Here is a 23,360-nt window from a genome sequence, read left to right as displayed (position 1 = left end):
AATTATTCAAAAATCGAATAATAATGGAAATAATTTTTCTGAAATAATATCACGAAATTTTTTATTTATTAAAAATTTTGGGATATTACACCATTTGCATACCATTTGGTGGGGACAAATAATGTCTTTAGAAAAGCAACATAGTCGTGACTCGAAGTGTATTTCAAAATTTGCAGCAATCGTTTTTCAACATTTTATAAATTTACTTTTGGTACAAAAATGATAGACCAACCTCCTAATTCTTATAAAAAATTATCTCCATTCTATATAGGATCACATTCATTGTAAAAAAAAATTGAACGGATCGAAACGTGGTTCATGCAGATGGCTACTATAGTATTTAAAAATGATACACAGATAGGATTAAACCCGTCGGTCCATCGAGAGGGCCTTAATTGCTTTCCTTCCTAATTTTGTCCTACTATTATGCAACTATGAACAAACAAATTTATTTATAAGTGGGACAAAAAAAAACTTCTACTGTCAAAATTCAAGTGGCTTATTGTGCCGTTAATATAGGCATTAATGATAATCCAAAGTTGGGTGATACACCACTGTCATTGATACGTGTTTAGATACTAATTAATGTTATTTGAAACACTCATCTTATTTATCGGTAAACAAAAGAAATGAAACTGAATACATAGTTAAATGGACTCAAATACAACATCGAGTCGCTTCCCGACCCAAACTTAAAAACAGAGCTGGAAATGGTGGCTATTACTAGCACCATAACGACCACTACTGAGAGTTTTCCAGCAGCAGCAACCATGGCTGGAAGGTGTATGAGAAAAGCGTTGTGTGTTTCTAAAAGGTGAAGCAAATCAGAGCTTGGAAAAAGCTAGAGGAGCAATAACAAGAGAGAAAACTCAGTGTAAGAATGTCAGTTCGATGTTGCTTTCGGTGGTAGTTCTGTTCATCTTTGCGTCTGCATGCATGGGCATAAAGAGAGCCTGTAATTACTCATACAGCACCAGAAAAAGTAGAAAAGTTCTTTTTGGATTTCAATTTGTTTAGCGAGGAAAAAATTTCCTCGCCTATTATTGTTGGTAGTAGTGAATTCGTAGCCTTTTGTGACAAAATGACAGAATTGACAATGAATGGTATTTGCAAGGAAAAAATTCCTCGCAATTGTGTTAGAATAGGCAAGGAAATATAATACCTTCTGCGACAATATTTAGACTAGAAAAACTGGCGAGCTTGCAAGGAAATTAGATGCTTTGTCGAGGGAACTAAAACCTCGCTATAGCACTTTCGTGTTGTAGTGGATGTCATTAAGTATTATATCATATCACATTCATATTAAAAAAATGAACGGATCGGAACGTGTGGGTCATATTTTTTATTTTTTTTATCCGCAAACGTGGTTCATGCAGATGGCTACTAATGTGTCTGATTGAATATACTAAGTACTATTTAAAAATGATCCACAGATACTTCTAATGATAAAATTCAAGTGGCTTATTGTGCCGATATTATAGGCATTATAATCTAAAGTTGGGTGATACACCACTGTCATTGATGTGTTTAGATACTATTGTTATTTAAAACACTCATCTTATTTATCGGTAAACAGAAGAAATGAAACCAAATACATACGTAAATGGACTAAAAATACAACATCGATTCACTTTCCGACCCACTATTTATTTTCATGAAACCATGAATTCTTATCTCAATATCAACAACAACAACAAAAACAAGAAAACCAACAACATACCCACCCCAGATCACAAAGCACCCTTTAGGGGTTTCAAGCAAGCCTTGACCTGATTGCATCAACCTCTTGATATGATATTTGGAAAGCCTTACTCAACACACTATTCGGCACCGGGGGCATGGCGGTAAACAACGTGGGGGGAATGTCCTGGACACCAGGATTCTGGCTGTCGAATACTGCAATAGCAGAGGCCGGTGTTTTTCCATTATTAATTTGGAAGTGAGCCAAACCCTTAGGGAAAATAAATACATCACCCTGTTTGAGGGTCATGGGAACAAGCACTTCAGCTGTGGTAATGAACCCCACATCCAATTCTCCGTAGAGAACGAAAAATATCTCGGTGGCGCGTGGGTGGGTGTGAGGCGTCCTAATGCCGCCGGGGGCATAGTCGATGCGGGCTATGGAGAGACCTAAGGTATTGAGCCCAGGAATTAGCATCACATCGGCTAGAGTCACGTGTGAACCCATCAAATTGTTGGTGGGCTGTGGCTTTGCTAGACCAGCAAAGAAAAAATCTGATGCGCTGAAGTTTGATTTGCATGCAAAACCATTCATCTTCACAGCTGTGAATCAACAATAAGGTATACTATTAGGTACTGTTATGTCAAAATGAGAAATGAGAGCACAATAATTACACCAAAATGAAGCATATTTGCGAGGTTTGGACAGCCCAGGCCTGCATTTGTGAGCAAAGAGAACACCGTAAACCAATAATATTAATGGAAAGTGATGGAACTATAGTGGAGTTAACAGAGGTTTTGAGCACACTCATAATTTATACTTATTCGATACTAGTACTTAGTTATAATTTTAACTATTTTCAATATAATTAGTATGTTAGTCTCTTGTAATTTTAAATATTAGAATGTTAGTCTCTTATATAATTTTAAATATCATTGTTTGATTTACACAAAATCCAACTGATTTTAAATTGCCAATGTTTTTCAATTTAATAGATAGCAAATAAGTACACCGGCCAACATTTTTTAGTCAAAGAAAGAACGAAATAACATCAAACTTATTGTTCCATTTGACCAAAATCATCCCAACATAAAGTGTATTATGCTACAGTACAAAAACATATACTACAATAAATACTTTTTCCCGAAGAGAAATGTTACGATCCCATAATCTGGAACCCATAAACGCCCCATAAATATGATTTATGTGGATATCCAAATCAATTGTGGGTCCCACACTCTCCAACAAAAGTTTATTGCCTTGTGCCACATTGGATTATGGGTAGTTTAAGGGAAGAAAATCATGGATGCATAGTATTTCAAACATTTGGGTCGAATTCGAAACCCTATTCACAAACAAATACAAATTCGATTATGCTGCTGAACCATTAGTACGAGCAAAAAATGGAAACGGGTTTTTGATAACAAAAAGTCTAGGAATATACATTTAGAACATAATTTTGGATACAACTGTGCCCAAAACCATTAGATATGTTTAAATTCATGTGCATCTAATGTTTTCGGACACCGTTATGTCAAGAGTTGTGTTTTAAATTAAGGTGTGTTTGTAGTATTGCTCTATGAACAAAATAAATACCATTATTGAGATCAGCAACACAAACGTCTTGGAGCATATCCGGATCTGCAAAAACAGAGTTGGAAATGGTGGCTATTACTAGCACCATAAAGACCACAACTGAGAGTTTTCCAGCAGCAGCATCCATGGCTGGAAGGTGTATGAGAAATGTGTTGTGTTTCTAAAAGGAAAGGTGAAGCAAATCAGAGCTTGGAAAAAGCTAGAGGAGTAATAACAAGAGAGAAAAGTTGGGATTTGGATACTAGTTACAAGAAAGGTGGGGTGCCTTACTTATAGGCAGAGGTCTTTAGAATAAGAAAGTCTTCTAGTTAGAGAGAGGGGCCCCATAAGCCCCCACCCCACAAAGAACTGAAAAAACTTTAGAAAAATTCGATAGCGTACATCGGGGAGGAGAGAACAAGCACACCAATGAGAGGGAGAACCCAATCTAATCTTGTGCTGGGAGAACTCATATCTTAGAATTGTGACTCATATGTTAAGTATGAAGAGATACGAAAGACTTCTGGAAAGAAGGCCATCGGCGATGATCTAGTGAAAGTAGACTGGGATGAAGGCCCAGGAGTTCCGTAATTGGGAGGTGCGGGGGCATAGCCCCCGCGGAATGGTACGGTATCGTACGAAGGGTATTTTTGGAATACAGGCCAAATCCGGTTAGGGTTAGAATAGAGTAGGTATAAATACTCTATGTTGTAAACCCTATTTCATACTGTGATAATAAAACAACAGCAGCAACTCTCGCTCCTGTGGATGTATCCGGTTTTGGAGAACTACGTATATCTCTGTATTGATTTCTTTACTGTTTATACTCGTTTATCGTGCGTGAGTGTGTGACGATCCTAACACTCCCCAAAAGAAGTCATCCAACAAAGAGTTGAATGACACGAAAACAAAAGTTATAAGAAAAAAGATAAACAACAGATAAAACCGTTAACATGTCAAGACATCATAAAATAAGTCTCCTAATCCAATTGAGGTTGCTTCTGAAATCTTTATTAATGGAGTAGATAGGTAAGTTGCATGTTCCTTTCACCCAAATAGCCACACGAAACTTGATAATATCCACCACATCATCCAAATTCGGCGTAGAATTCCCGAAAATGATATCATACCTTGCCTTCCACAGAGACCACAAAATTGCATAGATGGTGGTTTGACCGGTTTCCCGGCAAATCTTTTCGCAATTAGAATATGTGTTTGAGAGCGAGAGTTGCATCAAACCATTGAGCGAGGGAGGGAGGGCATACGCAATCCAAATGCCACCAATGAAAAATCGCATACCAAATATTCCAAGCAAAAGAGCAATGCAAAAGGAGATGAGTTGGAGTTTCTGTAGCTAAGGAACTGAAAGGACACAATTCCTGACCTGGAGGGATAATGTTGCGTCTAAGTAGGATAGATTTGGTTGCAATTCTTTCTTGTAAGGCTTGCCAAACAAAGCAGTCAATCCTAGCAGGGCAAAGATTGACATCTATTTCTCTCCGTTGTGGTGTTGTTTTGGAATAGAAATCTAAATACCGAAAGAAAAACATCTATTTCACGCCATGATACTTTTTTATTGCTCGATAATCGGCACCCTTCTGGGCCTCTGTACCACAAGTATGGGAAGCAGGTGGTACATGGTTTGGGCAAGTCTCTGTTCACCAAAGTCGGCTCTATTTTTCAAGGGCACAGCTGAGCTTGGCCTAAACAAAAGAATCATATAATCATGGAAATCATGCAAGGTACTGATTTCTTTCCTGATCCTAATGTCCCAGATCAAGTGCATTGGAGCCTCACAGCTACAAAAGCATACTTTGTAAGGTCTGCTTGGCAAGCTATTGGGGACTCTAAACCTCCTTTTCCTTGGTACAAAGTTATTTGGTTTAAACACCACACACCATAGTGGACATTTATTCAATGGTTATTAGCTTGTATTGGAGAGGCTCTCAACTAAAGACAGACTTGCTTCTTGAGGGATATATGCAAGTGGATACTCAACCGGCCGGCACAGAAAAATTTCTCCTCTTCTAGAGAAGATGAATTCCATTCCCCTCTCTTCTTAAGTTACATGTGGTTTTCCACAGTAAGTTTGGAACTCAGTTCTATTATAGTATTATGTAATGGGCCGGGGTTCATAATGGTCCAGCTGTTCTTGCAAGGGTAATAATGGCTTGGACTAAACAATTCTGGGGTGGCAGCTCTATGATAGATTCTGTTTAATTTCAAGCTGTCATCGGCAGGTACCATCTACTGGTTGTGGAGGGAGAGGAACAGTAGAATTTTTCTGTCAGTGAAGAGATTTTTCTTCTTTACAAAGGCTTATTATCGATGACATTTGTGGATGTATTAGCTCCTGGACAAAAGGGTTAAACCTTCAGGTCAGAATTTAGGCATTGCTTCCTCTTGGAGAGTTCACAAGAGGATTTTTGACCCCTAATTGTTTTGGCTATTATTCTTTCTTCTATTTGAAGTTTGTGTGTAGGTTTGTACAAAGGGCTAGTCCCTTGAGATCTTTTGTTGCGTGGTGCTTTAAAAAGACTATAAGTTACCCCCCAAAAAAAAAAATTACCTATTTCGCGTCCATGGTGAAAGCAAAAAATTTATTTTCTCGACCTGATCTCACTCGAACACGCATCAAATCTTATGTTGATATGAATAGCAGATTAGATGATATATCAAACAGTATCATATAAATGACGGTCGTTCTTCGTCTCCAGATTTTACTAAGTTGCAATTAGATAAAAGAGATTGGTGTAATGCTGTCAAAAGTCAATGGAGATAAGCTCTTCTCCACCCCCAGTCTCATCATACCCCCTCAAACTCTGAACCAGGAGTCCTGTAGTGAGGTTCTATGTAGTGAGGCATCTGACTGTCCGTTTTCACAATCGATGGTTCAGATTCGCTGAAGCATTTTTACCGGTCAAAATTAACTCTTACCGGTATGAGTTAATAAGTATATCTGAACCATCGATTATAGAAACGAACAATCGAATGCCTCAACAAAGGATCACTACAGGACCCCGGTTTCCTCAAACTCCTGTTTTTTGGGCCCATTCTGATTCACACGCTCATAGCCATGACCTGCGCCTTTCATCTCGTAAATTCGGCAAAGAAGAACATGTCTAGAAATAACCAGTTTGATTGATTGAGAATCGCTAGGCACTTGACGAAGTATATTTTGCTCTCATAAAATAGACGCTAATAATATCTTAAACTTAAAAACTGTAGAAACTTTACGTCCATCTCAAAACTAATTGGCAATGAGTGGAGAGGTTCCAGATGTTATTAAGTGATTACCCATCCCACTCCCAAGCAATGTGGGATTCATTTCCTTAACATCCCCCCTCACGTGCAGCCGCGTTTTGAAGTCTGTCACGTGTGATCACTTTTTGGGTCCTATCATCGTGCAGCTTTTTCAGTACTGGTCTGTCATCGCGGGGTGTGGATTGTAAATTTTATAAAAATATGGGGTGGAACGGGCCCCGCTCTGATACCATGTAGAAACTTTATATCCATCTCAAAATCAATTGGCAATGAGTGAAGAGGTCCCAGATGTTATTAAGTGATCACTCATTTCATTCCCAAACAATGTGGAATTCATTTCCTTAACAAAAACTAACAAAATAAAGTACATCTCATTTATGTACTTATCGATCTTCGATCTAATTGAATTTTTTGCTCAAGTTTTCTTCTTTCCGGATTCTATAAGATGATGGTTTCAAACATGGTTGTGGGATATACATATAGATGAGCTCACAAAATAGGAGTTTTGAGGAGAATGGTGAGACTGGGTTTCGAGCTGTAGTCACATAATGTGTCTGCGGGAGTGTGAACGCAAGCGTTAAAGCGTGTCTTGAAATTAAACATCGTGGAGTACACTACAATTCAAGAGAGCAAGAATTGAAAGCTCGAGCGGGCGAGTCCTAGATTTTGTTGTTAAGGTAAGAAGAGGAGCTGAACACTAATCACCGCGGGTGCACTGTACCACAGGTTTTGTGTTGACATGAAATTCGTGGTCACCGACATAACTAGACAGAAAAATAATTGTAGATGGAGCCCCAAAGGTTCTGAAAGCCACACAATTTTTCAATCCTAAATAATAATATCTTTATGCCCAGCTGAATATTCTTAATTCTGATTTGGCATATTCAGGACAACAAACTGATTATTTTCATACTAATCGACTTGATATATTATTTCTCTGACTTTCAAATGGGAAGTTCAGGGTTTGAGTTTACAAGAGACGTCAAACCCCCTTTGTTTGTTAACCCACTGATTTTTCTCTAACTCTCCAGTGATATATACAATTAATATTGGAAAAAAATAAATAAATTATGGGTTGGATATTTGGTTTTCATGTCCTTTATATTTATATGCCAGTTGTCAAAGTTATATTGGTCTGGCTGAGAAGGGATTGTGATGTCTCCAGTCAACCCTTTTGCAAAGAGAATAAGAAATGAAAGATATATAAATATACACGAAACTTCTTATAAGGGCGTTCTTACCGTATTACGGTAAGGACATCCCTTTCCCAACCAATTTGCAATGATCCGAGCCGCTCAATGTGTTCAGAACGTGATTTTACGGGTACTCGTGAGAAATCAGCAAAAAAAAAGACTGGAAAGGACTTGATCCGAGCAATTTTTGTTTGGATTTTATCAAATGGTTCAAATAAAAACTACTCAAATCAAGACCTTCCGGGTCTTTTTTTTTGCTAATTTCTAATGGAGATCCTTAAAATCACGTTTTGAACATATTGAGCGGCTCGGATCATCGAAATTTGGTTGGAAAAGGGGAGAAAAGAGGAAGCCCTTACCGTATTATAAGAAGTGGTATAATATATATAAATAAATAAATAAATAAATATATATATATATATATATATATATATATATATATATATATATATATATATATATATATATATAGGCAAGATTTGGTGATATATACAGGCAAGATTTGGTGATAACACTATCATATCATATATATATATATATATATATATATATATATATATATATATATATAGGCAAGATTTGGTGATAACACTATCATAATGGGCAGGATTATGGGATCTTTTATTCTTTTGTTTATTTTTTTTCGTCATCAATATTTTGCATAATATATTGAGGGTTGAGCAAAACTGGAGAAATTGAGATAATGGTGGGAGATGTATACCCAAAATAATAGTACTTGCACAATGCAAGCTTGAATTTTTTTTATGTTTTTGTCCAAATTTTTTATTAAGCGTGATCTTGGATTCGATTAGATTAATTGTGGCTTCGCATATTTGACATTTAAATCATTCAAACCAATTATATCAAGCGAGATGACCTTAACCTTAGTTGGCCTGTGCCCTTCAGAAATTTCCAATTTGGACTTTGGTATACAAATTTCCAATTTCTATTTTGTATGCAATAGTTTTTTTATTGACTTCACACGTTGAGTATGTTTTATTTATTATTAATTTTCTTATTATAATAAATTTCTTGTCTTTCTCTCCAAACACACAAAAAGAGCAAGGCAGTGGATCTAGGTAATTGTCCTCTGCTGGGTGAGCTCCGGCAATTGCCATCTCTTCCACACCTGGCTTGGCTTCTCTCCTAAGTCCTAATATCTCTCTCCATATGCGTACGCAACTTTTTGGGGCCTAAAGCGAATATTATAGATGAGATCTTTTTTTATTGGAGTATTATAAGGAGTACCAAAGTACGAGGGATCCCTAACATTGTAAATCTTTGGCAACCGCACCTCGAGTTTTAGCTCAGGATTGGCTCTGTCTATGAGCAAACGTGCGGGGTAGAGTAACTGTGTGTAATCATAAAATAAGGTAAATATGACTTCAATTTTGTGCTAGGGAACCACCACCTCTCCAATTTTGGAGAAAATTGGACCGGTCTAGTTTTTGCATTTTTTGGACCTCATCCCGGGTCCATCGTGATTATCGGAATTGTTCATTTTATAGAACTGGTTGAGTACTTCAATTCTGTGAAAAATAATGTTGACCGGGAATAAAAGCAAAAAATAAAAATAATGATCAATAAGTACTTAATTATTATCTTAAACAAATGTTTCCGATTCAGTGTGTTTGTATGTTTATTTCAAGATAAATGTGTTCCACAATTATTTCTATTGGATGTGGAAGACGTGTTCATTTACAAGTTTAAAGTTTTTCACGAGTTATAAAAAAATGAATGAATCCAATGATCAAAGTGAATCCAAGATGAGGCCCAAAATGAAATTGAACAGTTATCAGATTCCTTGTGCTTGTAGGAAGAGACTAGAGAGTGGCGAGTAGAAATTGGGTTGGAGAATGAGTGGTTCAAATCTTTAGATCTGGGGTTAAAAAATCGGCAGTCGAAAATAACTAATCATTGATGTAAGCGACATCCCTTGGGTCAACTAAAAGTTGACTAACAGCTAAAGTTGACTAAAGTAGGGGTAATTTGTAATGTGGCTCCCTGAAGCTAATGGAGATTCGGGTAATTTCTAGTACTTCTTCTTTCGTTTCATTTTTATTGTCTATTTTTAAATTGCATGTTATTTTTTAATTACTTATATTTTTCGATCTATAATGTTTTCATAGTTTTGAAAATTTTGTGTTATAGAACTAATCGAAATCTATCAAACAAGATTCATATTGCATATTTTTCAAGATTCACACTACAAAATATAGGCAAAGAGATAAAAGAGACAAACAGAATAATAGACAATGAAAATGAGACGGCAAGAGTATTTTTAAGGAGTCGAGTGTAATGGTTTTGCTCTTAAGGGAGCTTGGTGTGTAATTAAATTAAGTATGGGGTAAAATAAGGATTTCATCCTTGTGGGCAATTCGATCAGCTAATTTTATTTTTTTTTGAAACCAGTCAATTCATTCAAGCCCAAAGGCGAAGATTACATTACAAAAGTCGAGAGTGCACCAAACTGACTAATCTGGGACCATAGGACATCTTGCAAAAGCAAATCAGCACTAGATACAGATATGAGAATCCCGTCCGGGACAAGACAGAGAGATATCAAATGAAATTCTAGCACAAATCATATATTACACAATAAGGTACAGATGTAATTGAAACAACAAACAGAATACATGCGTAAAGGAAGAAATATGTTCTCATGGACAAATCACAACGACCGCTGGCCGGACTGAAACAGAGACCCATTCCAAGCAGAGGAGAAACTCCGAAGAGACTCCATGGCAAGCCTCTGCTGTCACGCAAACTCTGTGTTCAGGGACTGAGGTAGCACTGGAAAACACTCCGACAGGCACAAGCTACCACGGTGGCCGAAGACCAGACCCTCCTTCACATCAGATTTGCCGTTGACCGCCCAGATCGAAGAGAAACGCGGGCGGAACAACCAAACCGAAGCTGCTACTAAAGACCCCTAACACAGGCGCCTGTTGTCGTTGCCGGAAAACTCCCTTAACACCACCGTACAGCCGCCGACCACAGCAATCCTCAATTCGTACCACCCACCGAAATCCTAACAAACTTATTCTGCCCACCACACAACCACCAGACCGGGAGAACCCAGACTAGCACAGACAGAAGACACCCGTACTAAGACAGCTGGTAAACAGAAAAAAAAAAAAAAAAAAACCTCATCGCAATTGCACACCTTATTATCACATCGTCGGCCCCGAGCAGAACAGATCTGGAACCGCTGTGCAGAACATTGGACTGTGGGACACCACTAGCCGCCTGACAAAAGCTGCCGCAAGGGAGAACCACGCCAGACCAAGCAACTAACCTACCCAAACTGGGAACACGGGAAGCTAGCCAAAACGGCAGGAGACTACGAGGCGAGGAGGGCGAGGGGGAACGAAACGGGGAAGGCAATTCAGCTAATTAAGGGTCAAAATTATGATAAAAAAGATTGATTGATTTGGGGTTTCCTGAGAAACATATATGTGCAATTGGAAGATCCTCAACCAAAGAATGAATAATTCCACGATTGGGATGTTTTTCTTTTCAATCTTTTAAACAAAGCAAGAGGCCAGGAAGCAACTAGAGGAGAATGATCATACACCAGAGATTTGTAGGCGCTCTAATCGACGGGCTTCATTCAGAATTTAACACTAGATCTTGAATCCTTGATGCCTATTCCAAAAATACTATCAGATCCATAAGCACGAGTCGACAACGGGAGGCTGTTGGACTGTACGTTTAACCAAATAGTTTCAACCGAGGGTACTGCACCAGATTGAGGTACTGGTGTTCTCTTTGTTTAGATACGGTATTCTATCAGCTAGCAAATCCTTCCTGACTTATCGAATCATGGGGCCTTGAAGGTTGATGCCAAACAAATAGTGTCAGGTATTCCAGGTGAATCAACCCCATCAAAAGGGCTGGTTGTGGATATCCACATGCATAAATGTCAGTACTATTTTGGTGAACCAGGCCCTCGACAGGTGCTTGTCGATCACCGGGCTAAACAAGGCATGATACGACAAGTGCATGTAAAAGGGGTAGCTAGGCAACACACGGCACATTTGTCACCGGGCTAAGCAAGGCTTGGCACGACGTGTTTATTCTCTAGCTTGTCCAGTTATATTTTAGTATCTTCTACACATGCAAATTGTTGATACAAGTTATGCAACTACCGACGTATGGTGGAGCTATTGATCATCTTAGTGGACCAGAGTGGGCTGTAACAGCCTAAAACTAGACAAAAACTGGATGATATGCAACTGGATGAGAACCTAGTTTGCCGTTCAAAAAGAAAAGAAAATATGAGAACCTGTTCAATATTTTTGGGCGATTAGTTCTCAGAGAATCTCCTACGGTCCTCCCAAAAAACCAAAGTAAGAATCCCCAAACATCGAACAACCACTGAACAACCCAAACATCTTGAGGAGATTCTCACTTTGGTTTTTTGGTTGGTTCATTGCCTTTGAGTTTAGCTATCAGTGGCGTTTTCGCCGGTGTGTCCATGATCCGTCAAATCTTTGTAATCTTCCTCAAAGATTTATAAGAAGAATTTGCTTATCAAAAACAGTATGTCAAATACAAAAAGATCGACAGCGAGAAAGATGCTTCAAAAGGAAGGACGAAATTATTGGGATTAAGTTTCGGAGAGGTACAATAAATTGGTGATGTAAACCACGTTATACATAGTCGTTTTATACATATACAACCACCGATGTAATCTGTACTTTCTTCCTTCAATGCATGATGATGAGATCGAATTAGTGCGTGCGTGAGCTGTGAATGTATCAAATTACTCAATCGAGGAATCCCATAAAATCTCTCTGTAACATACTTTTTTCTTGCTCGATTGTTCTTCGTGGGATTGTGCATGTTAGCGTGTGTCGAATCCACAACAAAACTTGTCTTTCCCCACTTTGTTTCTCAATCTGATGAACAGAATCTCTAAGGCAAAATTTCCACTTCTTAATTTTTCCATCCCCTTGTCACCTTTGCCATGTTCGACTCAATTTTTCCCCCTTTGATAATTGATATCAGCATGCATTTCTAACTTACCGATCATTTTGTTTTGTTCGGTTATGGGTTTGAAAAATTTTAGGGTTTGATTTTTGGATAATGAGTAAGAAGAGAAAATAGAATAATAATTGGAGATATGGATAATGAGTGGAAAGAGATAGAAAGAGAAATGAGATTACTGATTGGATATAAGAGTAATGAGTGGAGAAATAAATAAAAATACTAATTGAAAATATAGATAATGATTGAATTTAAATTTGGAATTTTTTTTTCAAACTCACAACTGAACAAGGGCTTTATCCTTCCCATTTTGCATCCATTTTGCTGCCATCTCATCACCCCTTTTCAGGGGTTGTTCGGCTAAATAAGCCAAGTCGCTTATATTTTTGTCTTTATTCAAAAAAAAATCGCATTTGTCAGGTTTTCATCAATTTTTTTGTAGACTATTATTTCGTCATGACGAGAGGAATCTAAAAAATAAAAAATTACGATCGAAATCCAATTTTTTTTTAATAAAGACGAAAAATTTGGCTTATTGGCTTATTTTTGTCTTTATTAAAAAAATTAAGTTTCGATCATAATTTTTTACTTTTTAGATCACTCTCGTTACGACAAAATAATAATCCCAAAAAAATTTGACAAAAAACTAACAAATATAAAAAACATTTGAATAAGAACAAAAAACAAAAAAGCCACTTAACTTTTTTAGCCAAACAACCTCTCAGTCTTCCCTATCAAAATTCAACCTTTTGTCGTCTTCTGCATTTAAGATCATTATAGGGTCTATACAAAGAGTACCCAATAATTTGGTTCACATGCATGCATTATTCATAGACGCCACAATATACTACTCCCTCCATCTATAAATGTTTGACACTTTTGGGAGTTCTTACTTTTAAGGAAGAAATATTATTGTATTGTGCAAAAATCAAGTGTCCAATCTTACCCTTCTAGTGTACTTTGAATAGTACTTAAAAATTTGAATTTGAAATTTTGTGCCCAAAAGAAAAGGATAACATGGAAAGTTTACTATATTTTACTTTTAACTTTTCAGAATGGACAAATTATATGGGACAATAAAAAACAAGAAAGTGCCAAACATTTAGGGACGGAGGGAGTACTAAGACCCCGTTCCAGAAAACTTTCATAAAAAATAAATATTTATTTCATATTTTCAAACTCAAAAATAATATAAATGAAAAATAATTTTTTTAATTTTTTTAACACCGTATAAAAGATCTCAATGAAATCTGTTAAACAAAATGCATATTGATAGGAAAATTATTTATGTAAGCACACAATTTTTGAGCTTAAAATTACATTTTTAAAAAATAAATATTTATTTTCCTTTCGAAAACGGGGCCTAAGTACTACTCTCTCTGTATATATATATGTATCTCTATATGTATTGAGTGGCCAGAGAAGAGGAGCTAGTACATGGGAGTATTTTATTGAAGGGTGAGTACAAAATTTTGTGGGTGTGCACGTGGGCAGCTCAGAGCTTCCAATGGCTATGTACCCCACCTCTCATATGGTTGAAACAGGCTTCTTGATAGTTCAGATCCTTTGGAGAATTGAGCTAAGGTTTGTTTGGAATTGAGGAAATGCGAAGTGGACAATGTGATCGCACGTTGGTACAAAGAACAATTTTCCTTATTTTCCATTAAAGGGGGAGGAGAATGGAGTCATTTGACGTTTGATTTCACTAGGAGAGGAAGAAGACATGTCTAAAAGAAGCTAAGTTGAACAGCTGTTCAATAGCCAAGTTGACAAAGATGCTTCCTTTTTCGATGCGTCAAGGTGAAGCGGACCACGCTCTTTTTTTGTTAGAACTTAGAGCGTCCGAGCTAACTTACACGCACCTCGATCGATCTCTGAGGATCAATTCCATCGTTTAGCAAAGGGGCTCAATTAAAGCTGGACCAAATCTTTGTGGAGACGGTTCCCATAAGGGTTGATGGCACCTAGAAGGTGACAAACTCCTACTGCCTGAGTTTTGCTCACCATGCTAACCCCATGGGTTCAGTGTCTAGGCCAGTTTAAGAATATCTCGACTAATTTATGAGAACCAATCTCATCGTCGACCAGTGGAGGCTCGCTTGAAGTCGGACTATCGGAGCAAAGTCCCTTATGAACTACTCCATCCGACCCAGTTTGTTTGTCCAATTTGACATACGTGTCTTTTAAAAAATTGTCTATATCTCACAATCTATAATATTTTACATAATGTCGAAAACATCATATTTTAGATCTAATTGAGATCTATCAAACAAGATCCATATTGTATATAAAAAATATTATAAATTAAAACATATAGACAATTTTATAAGAGGTCCCAAATAGTAAAAAGAGACAAACAAATCGAGACGGAGAGAGTAGTTCCATAAGAATTAATAGCATCTAGGCGATTTCGAACACCTTAATTCATGGGTCTCGAACACACAAGGCCAGCTCTTTGGAGTTGACGGCAATATGTTTCTTAATCACAAAGGTGACCCAATTAGCTTGCCTTATCCTTTACTTATTTTCCTAGAATTCACATTCTCCTGTCCGCCAAGAAAACATAGGATTTCAGCTTCACACTTTCCTTTAGGTATCAGCATCAAGACTGTGTCCTTCAGGGGGACCCATTTCCCCTGCCCCTCGCTTATTATGGGCAAAAAGTTGGGCCTCAGAAGCAAAACGTATGACTCAGTTTTCACATTAGGTATAAGGAAATTAATGGACTTTGTGGGAATTCGATAGCACCAAGCAATGAGATTTCCTGATCCTTCTGATTGGATTAGGAATTTTCTTGCTTAGCTAATATAAGTGAGTCAAGAACAAACTAGTCTCCTCTTTAGCAGATTTGAAAACCCTATTGCTTTCGTGTTCTTTTTTTTCTTCTGGTTTGACGGTCAGAGATGTTCTAGTTAGCTTACACGCACCTCAATTAATCTCCTATCCAATCTGATCAAAGGCAAGCTATCCACGTTGAATTCAATAGAACTTACTATCTTGCACTCTGACCCCAAGAATCGAACCATGATTAATTGTATAATTTGTAGGGGAGCATGAGTCGACCAACCAACCGAACTAACTCTTGGGGCTCATTAATTTGTTTGATTAACAGTCTAAATCTCACTTTGTTTGTCGTGCGGTTTAATCCATGCTTTTGAGGCCTTTAACACGGTGTAAGACTAAAGTGGGACAGATTTATCTTTGTTTACAAAATCAGCTAGTTTTTCCAAAAGGGAAGAAGTGGTATAAACGAATTACGACTGTCAAAAGTGAAAAACATTTGGAAGTGACAGGATACTCATTTCTTAACTTGACTTAACTTTTGTGGGCCCAATATCAGGGAACTTTTAAAACCCGTGGAGCGCAGTGATACTTATCTGACAATTTGAGATTCAAGAAGTCGTCGTTGTGGTCCGACCCTCATTCGATGCTATCTATTCCACTGTTGATAGAGCCTCGGCTTTAATTGAGTCCCGCTAGAGGATACTAAACTGACACTCGGATTAGTCCATTCATTGGAGCTGACTACCGAGTTTATAAAAAGACTTTTCAAGTCAACAAAAGGTGAATCCTAAGGCCATTATGCGGTAAACCCACAAACAAACCCCCCCCCCCCCCCCCCCCCCCAAACAAAAAATAAAAAAAACCTTTTGAATCTTTACCGATGAAATTTACGAAGCACAAAAGATGAGAAAACATAGAGAAACAAGACTTTTATTGTGTAACTCCATAAGCAAAAATAAAAAAAAGGAAGAGCAGAACATTGTTTCAAATCACGAAATAGATGGTATTAGAAAGCCAGGAACTCTGTATCAGGACCTATTTACAGAAACCAAAAAAAAAAAAAACAGGAAAATAAAAACAAGAAAGTTCACCTTCAAATGGAGCTTCCAAATGTAAACCAGAAGTTAAGAATACTGTCCATAGGTAGCAGCCAGTCTCTGGAAATGCTTAGTATAAACATCCGCGGTTTGGTTCTGGCTCGGGTTCCAATTAGTATTCGTGAATTGGGCTTCTGGTTTGGTCTCACTGTACATATCTTGGTTCTGAATTGCGGCAAGAAATGGTGCTTGAAGATACTCAGACCACTTGATTTCATTTGGGTCGCCTTCCATTTGTTGAATCTCAGCTTCTTTCTCTGCCTTGACACAATCCGGCTGCCCCCACGAAAAACCGTTGTCGAAGAACGAATTGTTGCTCTGCAAATCCATGCTGTTGCTGCTGCTTCCGTTGCTGCTGCTGCCATTGTTGCTGAATCGGAATCCGTTCATATCGAAAGGATTGCTGGACGGAACGCTAACCGTGGGTTTGATATGCGTCGAGGGGGGTAGAATTGTGGTTGAAATGGGAGGGAAAAGGGTGGAACTGAAATCAGGAACGAAGAGGCTTGTGTTTCCATTTCCAGAGAGGCCAATATCAGGCCTGCTGTAATTCAGCTGCTGGAAAGAGAAACTTGAGGTGGGGCTCTCATGGGAGGGAACAAATCTGTCTAGGAAGAATTCTTGGGTTGGTGGCTGTGGGGAGGGAATCACAATTCCCTTGTCTGAATTCTCTCTTTGTGTGATTTTCTTCAAGTCACTGGATTCTCCAGAGACTTTCTCATTGTTTCTTCTGGCTTCTGGTTCTTTCTCTTCATCTCCAGTCTCTGAAAGTGGTTTGTGAGTGTTTGGGTCAATGCCTCTCTGCCTCAGCTTCTTCTTGATGGAGGAATTCCACAGATTCTTTATTTCGTTGTCGGTTCGCCCCGGTAGCTGGGCTGCAATCTGAGACCATCTGGTGAAGCAACCAAAAGATTAAGCCCCATCAATACAACAAAAACCCCTGTTTGTCTAGTTACAGTCTTGCACGCCTTTAAAACACAACTTCCGACACAAATATCCCCATAATCGTTCGATACACATGGACCTATGGGCATCGAATGGTTTCGGACACAGCTGTGTCCGGAGTTGTGTTTTGAAGTTGCGTATATAGCAGAAACCAATGTTTTTTTACAAAATTCAGTAAAACTAAAACCACTGTTTCACAAAATTCAGTTTTTGGAAACAAAAAGTACCTGTTGCCAAGAACTGCATGGAGTTCAACTATCAGATTCTCCTCTTGTTGTGAGAATGTGCCCCTTTTCAAATCAGGCCTCAAGTAGTTTATCCACCTCAATCTGCAACTCTTCCCACACCTTTGCAAACCTGCCAATTTATGACATAAAATACTTAGCCTTTGGAATAATACCCTTTCGCTTGCATTTCACAAAACCCAAGAACAAAAATCTTAGTTTTAATACCCTCTTGCTTGCATTTCACAAGAACCAAAACCCCTGAACAAAAGTCTCAATTTTGAATACACTGTTGCTTGCATTTTACAATAACCAAAATGGTACTTTTGAAAAAACCCTTTTGCTTGAGTGTCAAAAATACCCAAATCAGCGAACAAAATTGTCATTTGGTTTTTGAAAACCCTTGAATTTCCATTCAAGAATACCATAACCAGTAGCCAAAAAATTTCTAGCATTTCCAAAGAATAGGAAAAAAAAAATGACCGAAAAATGAGAAAAGGGTACCTGCTAATTTAGGGACAGAGCTCCAACATCCATGCCCGTACTTGGTGATGTGCTTAACAAGTTTCTCATCTTCCTCTGGAGACCAAAGGCCTTTCCTCAGTTTCTGCTTGTAACAACAAGAGTGCCTCCCCATGTGGAATTGGAGATATTCTTCTGCACTGCAATGCTGGCAAAAGGTACACAAGGATAGCAAAGTTTTTGTATAGAATACTCTGTGATTGTCAGCGAAAGAAGAGGAGGCCTTAATGAAGTGGATATTAGAGAGAGAGTGAGAGAGAAAATGAAATGGCAGACTGGTGGGGAATCAAATTAATATAGGAGGAACCTCAAAGGGATAGGTCACAATCAAGAAGGTGATTCAAGATTTTCGCTTTATTTATTTTTAAATTTAGACCCCATCCATTAACTAAAATAATAGTAAGTACTTATTTTCTGAATTAAAAGTAATTGATTATGAAAAAATAATTTATCTCGTAAAACAAAAAATAAGCAGTTAACATAAAAATCTTAGCGATACGGGGCCTTAAGAAATTTGATTAGTTTCCTCTCTTTTTCCTCTGTATGTGGATGGGAGTTGCAATAATCCGACCTTTATATGTCTCAATCAAAGGGCTTTGGAGAATTACTGAATATGACAGCAGTGGTGGGGCGATCTGACAGATTTTTATTTGGTGGGGAAACAGAAAATTGAGGAAAACTCCATGCTTTTGTACTACTCCCTAAAAGTCAGTTTTATTTAAATCATTTTGGAGTTTTTTTCTTATATGGGTTTGAAGTAAAATACCTATTTGGCCCAAGTTCATCCAAAGATTCCAATAACAAAATCAGGCACAAGATTTGGAAAAGGTAAAAATGTTTCTGCAGGGGAGAAGCACCCAGGATTAGTTAAAGCCCTCAAAATTGGTAAAACCCCATTAAATTATTGAAAACAAAAGGCTTGTACAGTTATACATTCTGCTGATCCTTTTGATGACAGTATATAAAATTCCAAAAATCCTTCATTGACTCTCAATTCTATTTCTTGGAGGACTTTTGTGCCAGATAACTTTCAACTAACAATAGAATTCTCTCTTATTCTGGCAGTTTGAGTAATCTTTAACTTCATTCCCATGAGATACATATAATTTGAAGAAAGGCAATGCAATATTGAAATCTTTGGAAAGTGGAGGGCATCTTCCATTTGGCTTAGAAAAAAAGGGACAATCAAATTCTACCAACTCTCCTAATCATTCATTCATATTCTAAGCAAGAATCAAATAAGATAAAGAAATCCCTTAAACAATCCACTAATTATTAACCGAACCGAACCGAGCTTTAAATCCCAATAAATTGAAGATCGGTTTTCGCCCCCGAGCTCTGTCTCATAATCGTGTGTTCATGTCATAAGGATCTAATAGAGTCATTTACGTGTTGGCTGTCAACTATTTAATACGCAACTCTTCTTTTTTATTCACGATTGGAGACGCGTTCTGTAGAAGACAAGACTCTAAGCACGAAACATTCCCCTAATTATTGATTTCAAATACTTTTTTTATTAGTCATTGGCATGTTTTGGTTTCATTAGAATTTGTATGCTGTTTGTATTCAAGTGTTACCCTATATCCACAATAACGGGAAATCAAAAATAAACTAGGGCACTCATTTAAAAACAGAAGGCAAGCAGTAATGCAGTTGTCCTCTTCTTGGGCTGAGTATGCATTGGTAGTTAAAAACAACAAGAAGTTTGGATAAATTAGTTGAAGTTACTCGTGTATACTGAACGGGACAGATGATGATTGTGTAGTTTCATTGAGTTGAGTTCCGGATGGAGGGGAAGTTTATTATGCACGAATTCTCTGTCACCATTCTCCAATAGTTAAGACGGAAAATAACATATGACAAAGACGTGTGTTAACGCTATTTGATGAGATGTGCATCATAGTCATTTAGGTAGTTATCAAGTAAATGAATCATATGCGATGATCAATTCCAAAGGAAAACTTGGTATTGTTCACGGGAGAAGGAACAAATTGCCCCTCTCATGTTTTTTGAAAATTTTGTTCCCAAAATCATTGCAAAAGAAATTTCAATTCTCCCTCCAAATTAATTTGCCATATGTTATGTCTTATAGGCCTTTTCCTCTTGTTCTTTTAATTAAGTTCCCGTATTTTGGACCCTTAAGTCCTTATTCGTCAAAATCCCTCTTTATTTACCGTCTCTCCTTCTCCATAAATTTGTTTCTCGATCATTTCTATACACCCCAATTCTCTCATTTCGCCTCTCCCGAGTTGAATTTCTAATCTCTGCCACTCTGCATGGTACGTTGTAGAGACATGCTGCCTAATTTGCTACTCAATTATTTATGGTAAATGATTTTCACACTCCTCCTTTTTATATCTACACTCTCTCTTTTTTGTCTTTTAACCAAAAAAAAATACATAAACTTTCTTAGGCAGACACTTCACATCACAGTGAGAACTTCAGAGGAATTTCAATTTTTTCCTTTTTTGTGCAATTTTCACTGAGAATTTTAACTTTATGGTAGCTGCAAAGTTTAATTGCTGTCAATAGGTGTAGTACATGGGACGTGTGCGAAAGTAAAGGGATTGCCGGTGAAACCCTTTGGGCATCTAGTCCCCACCAAAGTTGTGTCATATATTTGACTGAAATTACCGCAAGTACATCTTCATGGTCCAGCCTGTTGGGGAGGTTGAATTGATGCCCCGGTATCAGAGAGAGTAAAAAATGCTTCGAGACGTGCGCGTTTTACTCCGTTGTTTTGCCATTTTCTCGGATCGGCGCCGACGTTGTTCGTTCTCGCTAGTTGTGTGCACGGGATTGGAGAAAATTCGTCTCCAGGATCCACGGAACCTTAAGTTGCGCTATTTTTTTTACTCTGCTTCTACTTTTGACATTTATAGTTGTACACACACGTCACGTATATATTACATCACTCGAGACGTCAGAGAAGAGAGAGTGAGTTCTCCATGATTTTTTTACAAAAAAACAAGAGGGATTTTGCTGACTAAAACATCAGAAAGAGGAGGAAGCACTCAAGAAGTGCTAGTATTTTGCTCAAGAAGGGGAAAAAGACTAGCTACGTAATCAGAATATTTGTTCCAAATAATTCGATTTTGTTTAAAGTTTTCATGCTCTGGTGCAAGACAGGGGTGACGAGAGCGAGAACGAAGGAGAATAGTACATTAATATTTAAAATATATATAAAAAAAAAATTTACCCGGTGTTGAGTGAACAGTGCCTTGCCAAATCTAACGTAAAAATTTTGAAGCGATCGATTGGAGCTGTTGTAGGGTATGCTTAGAGTTATGACTAGTCAAAATAATTAAATAGTAACAGATTTGGCTAGGCTCTTGCACATACCCTAAGCAATTATTCCACTTTTTTTACGTCCAAAAGACAACAAGAGGAATGCCTGCTGTGGCTTGGTCATTGTAAAGCCTACTATGCCCATATGAGGGATCCACTTAGATTTGATTTTTGGATTGAAACTGTTCTGATCTTGTCAAGTTATCTGATCATGGGGAAAAAAAAAAAAAACCTTAATTGAACGTCGATAGTTGCATAATTGGAATTGTATTTATAGTTCAGATTTTTCTAACATAAATATTACGTACCAACGTCTGATGAGTATGATGTTTTCAACGAACGATTAAAGCAACAGACACAAAAAAACGATGAACTTTAATCGTATCAATCAACACGGGAAGAGCGCACCCTAGCTAGCCTCCCCTCGCAACAAGTCTAATTGTGTTCAATGCCCCTGGTCCCATCTGTTCAAATCACAAATCTTCTTATAGATCCTTCCATTATGCTTGCGCTCCTCCCAAACAATGCCTAAATGAGAATAATATACAGTATATACTTAGTGCGAAACATATTTTTTTGTTATATATTTAATAATACTTATCACTTGTCGATTTGCAATTTAACATTAAATGCGTAAATTTTATTTAGAACATCAATAAAGGTTCAAAAGCGTTTTTTCCCTATTAAGTGGAAAAACTAATGGGGAGGCAAGATGATTTCGACCTTGTTCGTTTTGGGGCTCAAGTCTTTACCTTTTCTCTCATTTATTTATCTATCTCTCCTCATTTAATACTCAAAATCCAAAATCCCAAAAAGAACATGGTAATGACTGAAGTGCGATTTGATGTGATTTTCTAGTTTTCCCGGGGGAGAAAAAAAAGAGAGAAATCGTCAAGTGTTATACACGTAGGTTGTATATAGTATGGATCGATGAATGGACCTAATAAAGGCTCCAACTTGATTCCCAAAAAAGATAGTAAAAAGAAAGTCTTCAACTCACATAGGCACTAGCTAGGAGGAATAAAAAGACAAAACAATAGTTTTATATCCTGTGAAATATTTTAACCCAAGTTTACTAAACCGGAAGAGAAAGTCCTGATCGGTACCGTTCATTTGCTGTAATCAATGGCTCGGATATATTTTTTTAAAATGTCGATGAAAAAATCTGTATCGTTAATTATACCAATGAACGGTCCCAATCTAAATTGTCTCGGAAAGGATCCGGACCTTTTACTAAAACCATGTGGGAACAATGTCAACACAGTGGAAAGCTAATGCATTGCTGACGTCAGAATGGATCATTCTGCCGACGAATTGTCGGTCCAAAACAAAAGAATAAAAGACTCCTTGTATATTGGGTATTTTTTTGTTTTGGAACCAACTCCAGACCATCTGTTTATTTTGATGATCGAAACTTTTTATTTTGTTGTACTTATTGAGAATATCATTTATGCCGAAAATCATGTTCACCGAATATCGAATAATATATTATCGAAACACATTTATGTTCAAAAATCAAGATATATAGAAACACTGAATTGGATCGTTCTGCCGAGCAGATATGTTTCGTTATAGTATTAATCGATTTCTAATGACAATCATTTATGCCTTGGTTAATATTCTCAATGAGTTTTAAGAGGCGAACGATTTCGATGATTGAAGTGAACTCGAAAAAATTACAAATGGTTGAACGGAACCCTCCAATCATAGGAGAGGATCCTGTTTCCTTCTTCTTCTTCTTTTTTTATTATATCAATTGAGATTATAGCTATCAATTGAGATTCCTTTTTCTTTC

General features: G+C 37.4%; 2 protein-coding genes across 2 annotated transcripts; both read right to left on the bottom strand.

Annotated features, from left to right (window-relative positions):
• Nucleotides 1-1,537: 1,537 nt before the first annotated feature.
• LOC131307775 (nectarin-1-like) lies at nucleotides 1,538-3,593 on the bottom strand. Its single transcript, XM_058334457.1, has 2 exons — nucleotides 3,278-3,593; nucleotides 1,538-2,283 (listed from the first exon to the last, which is right to left on the bottom strand). Exons 1-2 carry the CDS (start codon nucleotides 3,402-3,404, stop codon nucleotides 1,754-1,756), a joined length of 657 nt encoding a protein of 218 aa, XP_058190440.1. The 5' UTR covers nucleotides 3,405-3,593; the 3' UTR covers nucleotides 1,538-1,753.
• A 12,810-nt stretch (nucleotides 3,594-16,403) lies between these two features.
• Nucleotides 16,404-18,731, bottom strand: LOC131308429 (transcription factor MYB61-like). Its single transcript, XM_058335351.1, has 3 exons — nucleotides 18,260-18,731; nucleotides 17,759-17,888; nucleotides 16,404-17,478 (listed from the first exon to the last, which is right to left on the bottom strand). Exons 1-3 carry the CDS (start codon nucleotides 18,390-18,392, stop codon nucleotides 16,614-16,616), a joined length of 1,128 nt encoding a protein of 375 aa, XP_058191334.1. The 5' UTR covers nucleotides 18,393-18,731; the 3' UTR covers nucleotides 16,404-16,613.
• Between the last annotated feature and the right edge of the window lie 4,629 nt (nucleotides 18,732-23,360).

The sequence above is a fragment of the Rhododendron vialii genome, chromosome 11a (genome assembly GCF_030253575.1).
Source record: "Rhododendron vialii isolate Sample 1 chromosome 11a, ASM3025357v1".
Taxonomy (NCBI): Eukaryota; Viridiplantae; Streptophyta; class Magnoliopsida; order Ericales; family Ericaceae; genus Rhododendron; species Rhododendron vialii.
Note: the sequence above shows the minus strand (reverse complement) of the source record. Positions and strands in the feature narration are given on the sequence as shown.

Excerpts from the sequence above, each read along its gene's own strand:
- LOC131307775 (XM_058334457.1), bottom strand. The coding sequence starts at position 3,404 with ATGGATGCTGCTGCTGGAAAACTCTCAGTTGTGGTCTTTATGGTGCTA. Across the intron at positions 2,284-3,277 it reads TGTTGCTGATCTCAATAATG|CTGTGAAGATGAATGGTTTT; the intron begins GTATTTATTTTG and ends GTTGATTCACAG.
- LOC131308429 (XM_058335351.1), bottom strand. The coding sequence starts at position 18,392 with ATGGGGAGGCACTCTTGTTGTTACAAGCAGAAACTGAGGAAAGGCCTT. Across the intron at positions 17,889-18,259 it reads CTCTGTCCCTAAATTAGCAG|GTTTGCAAAGGTGTGGGAAG; the intron begins GTACCCTTTTCT and ends ATAAATTGGCAG. Across the intron at positions 17,479-17,758 it reads CATGCAGTTCTTGGCAACAG|ATGGTCTCAGATTGCAGCCC; the intron begins GTACTTTTTGTT and ends TTGCTTCACCAG.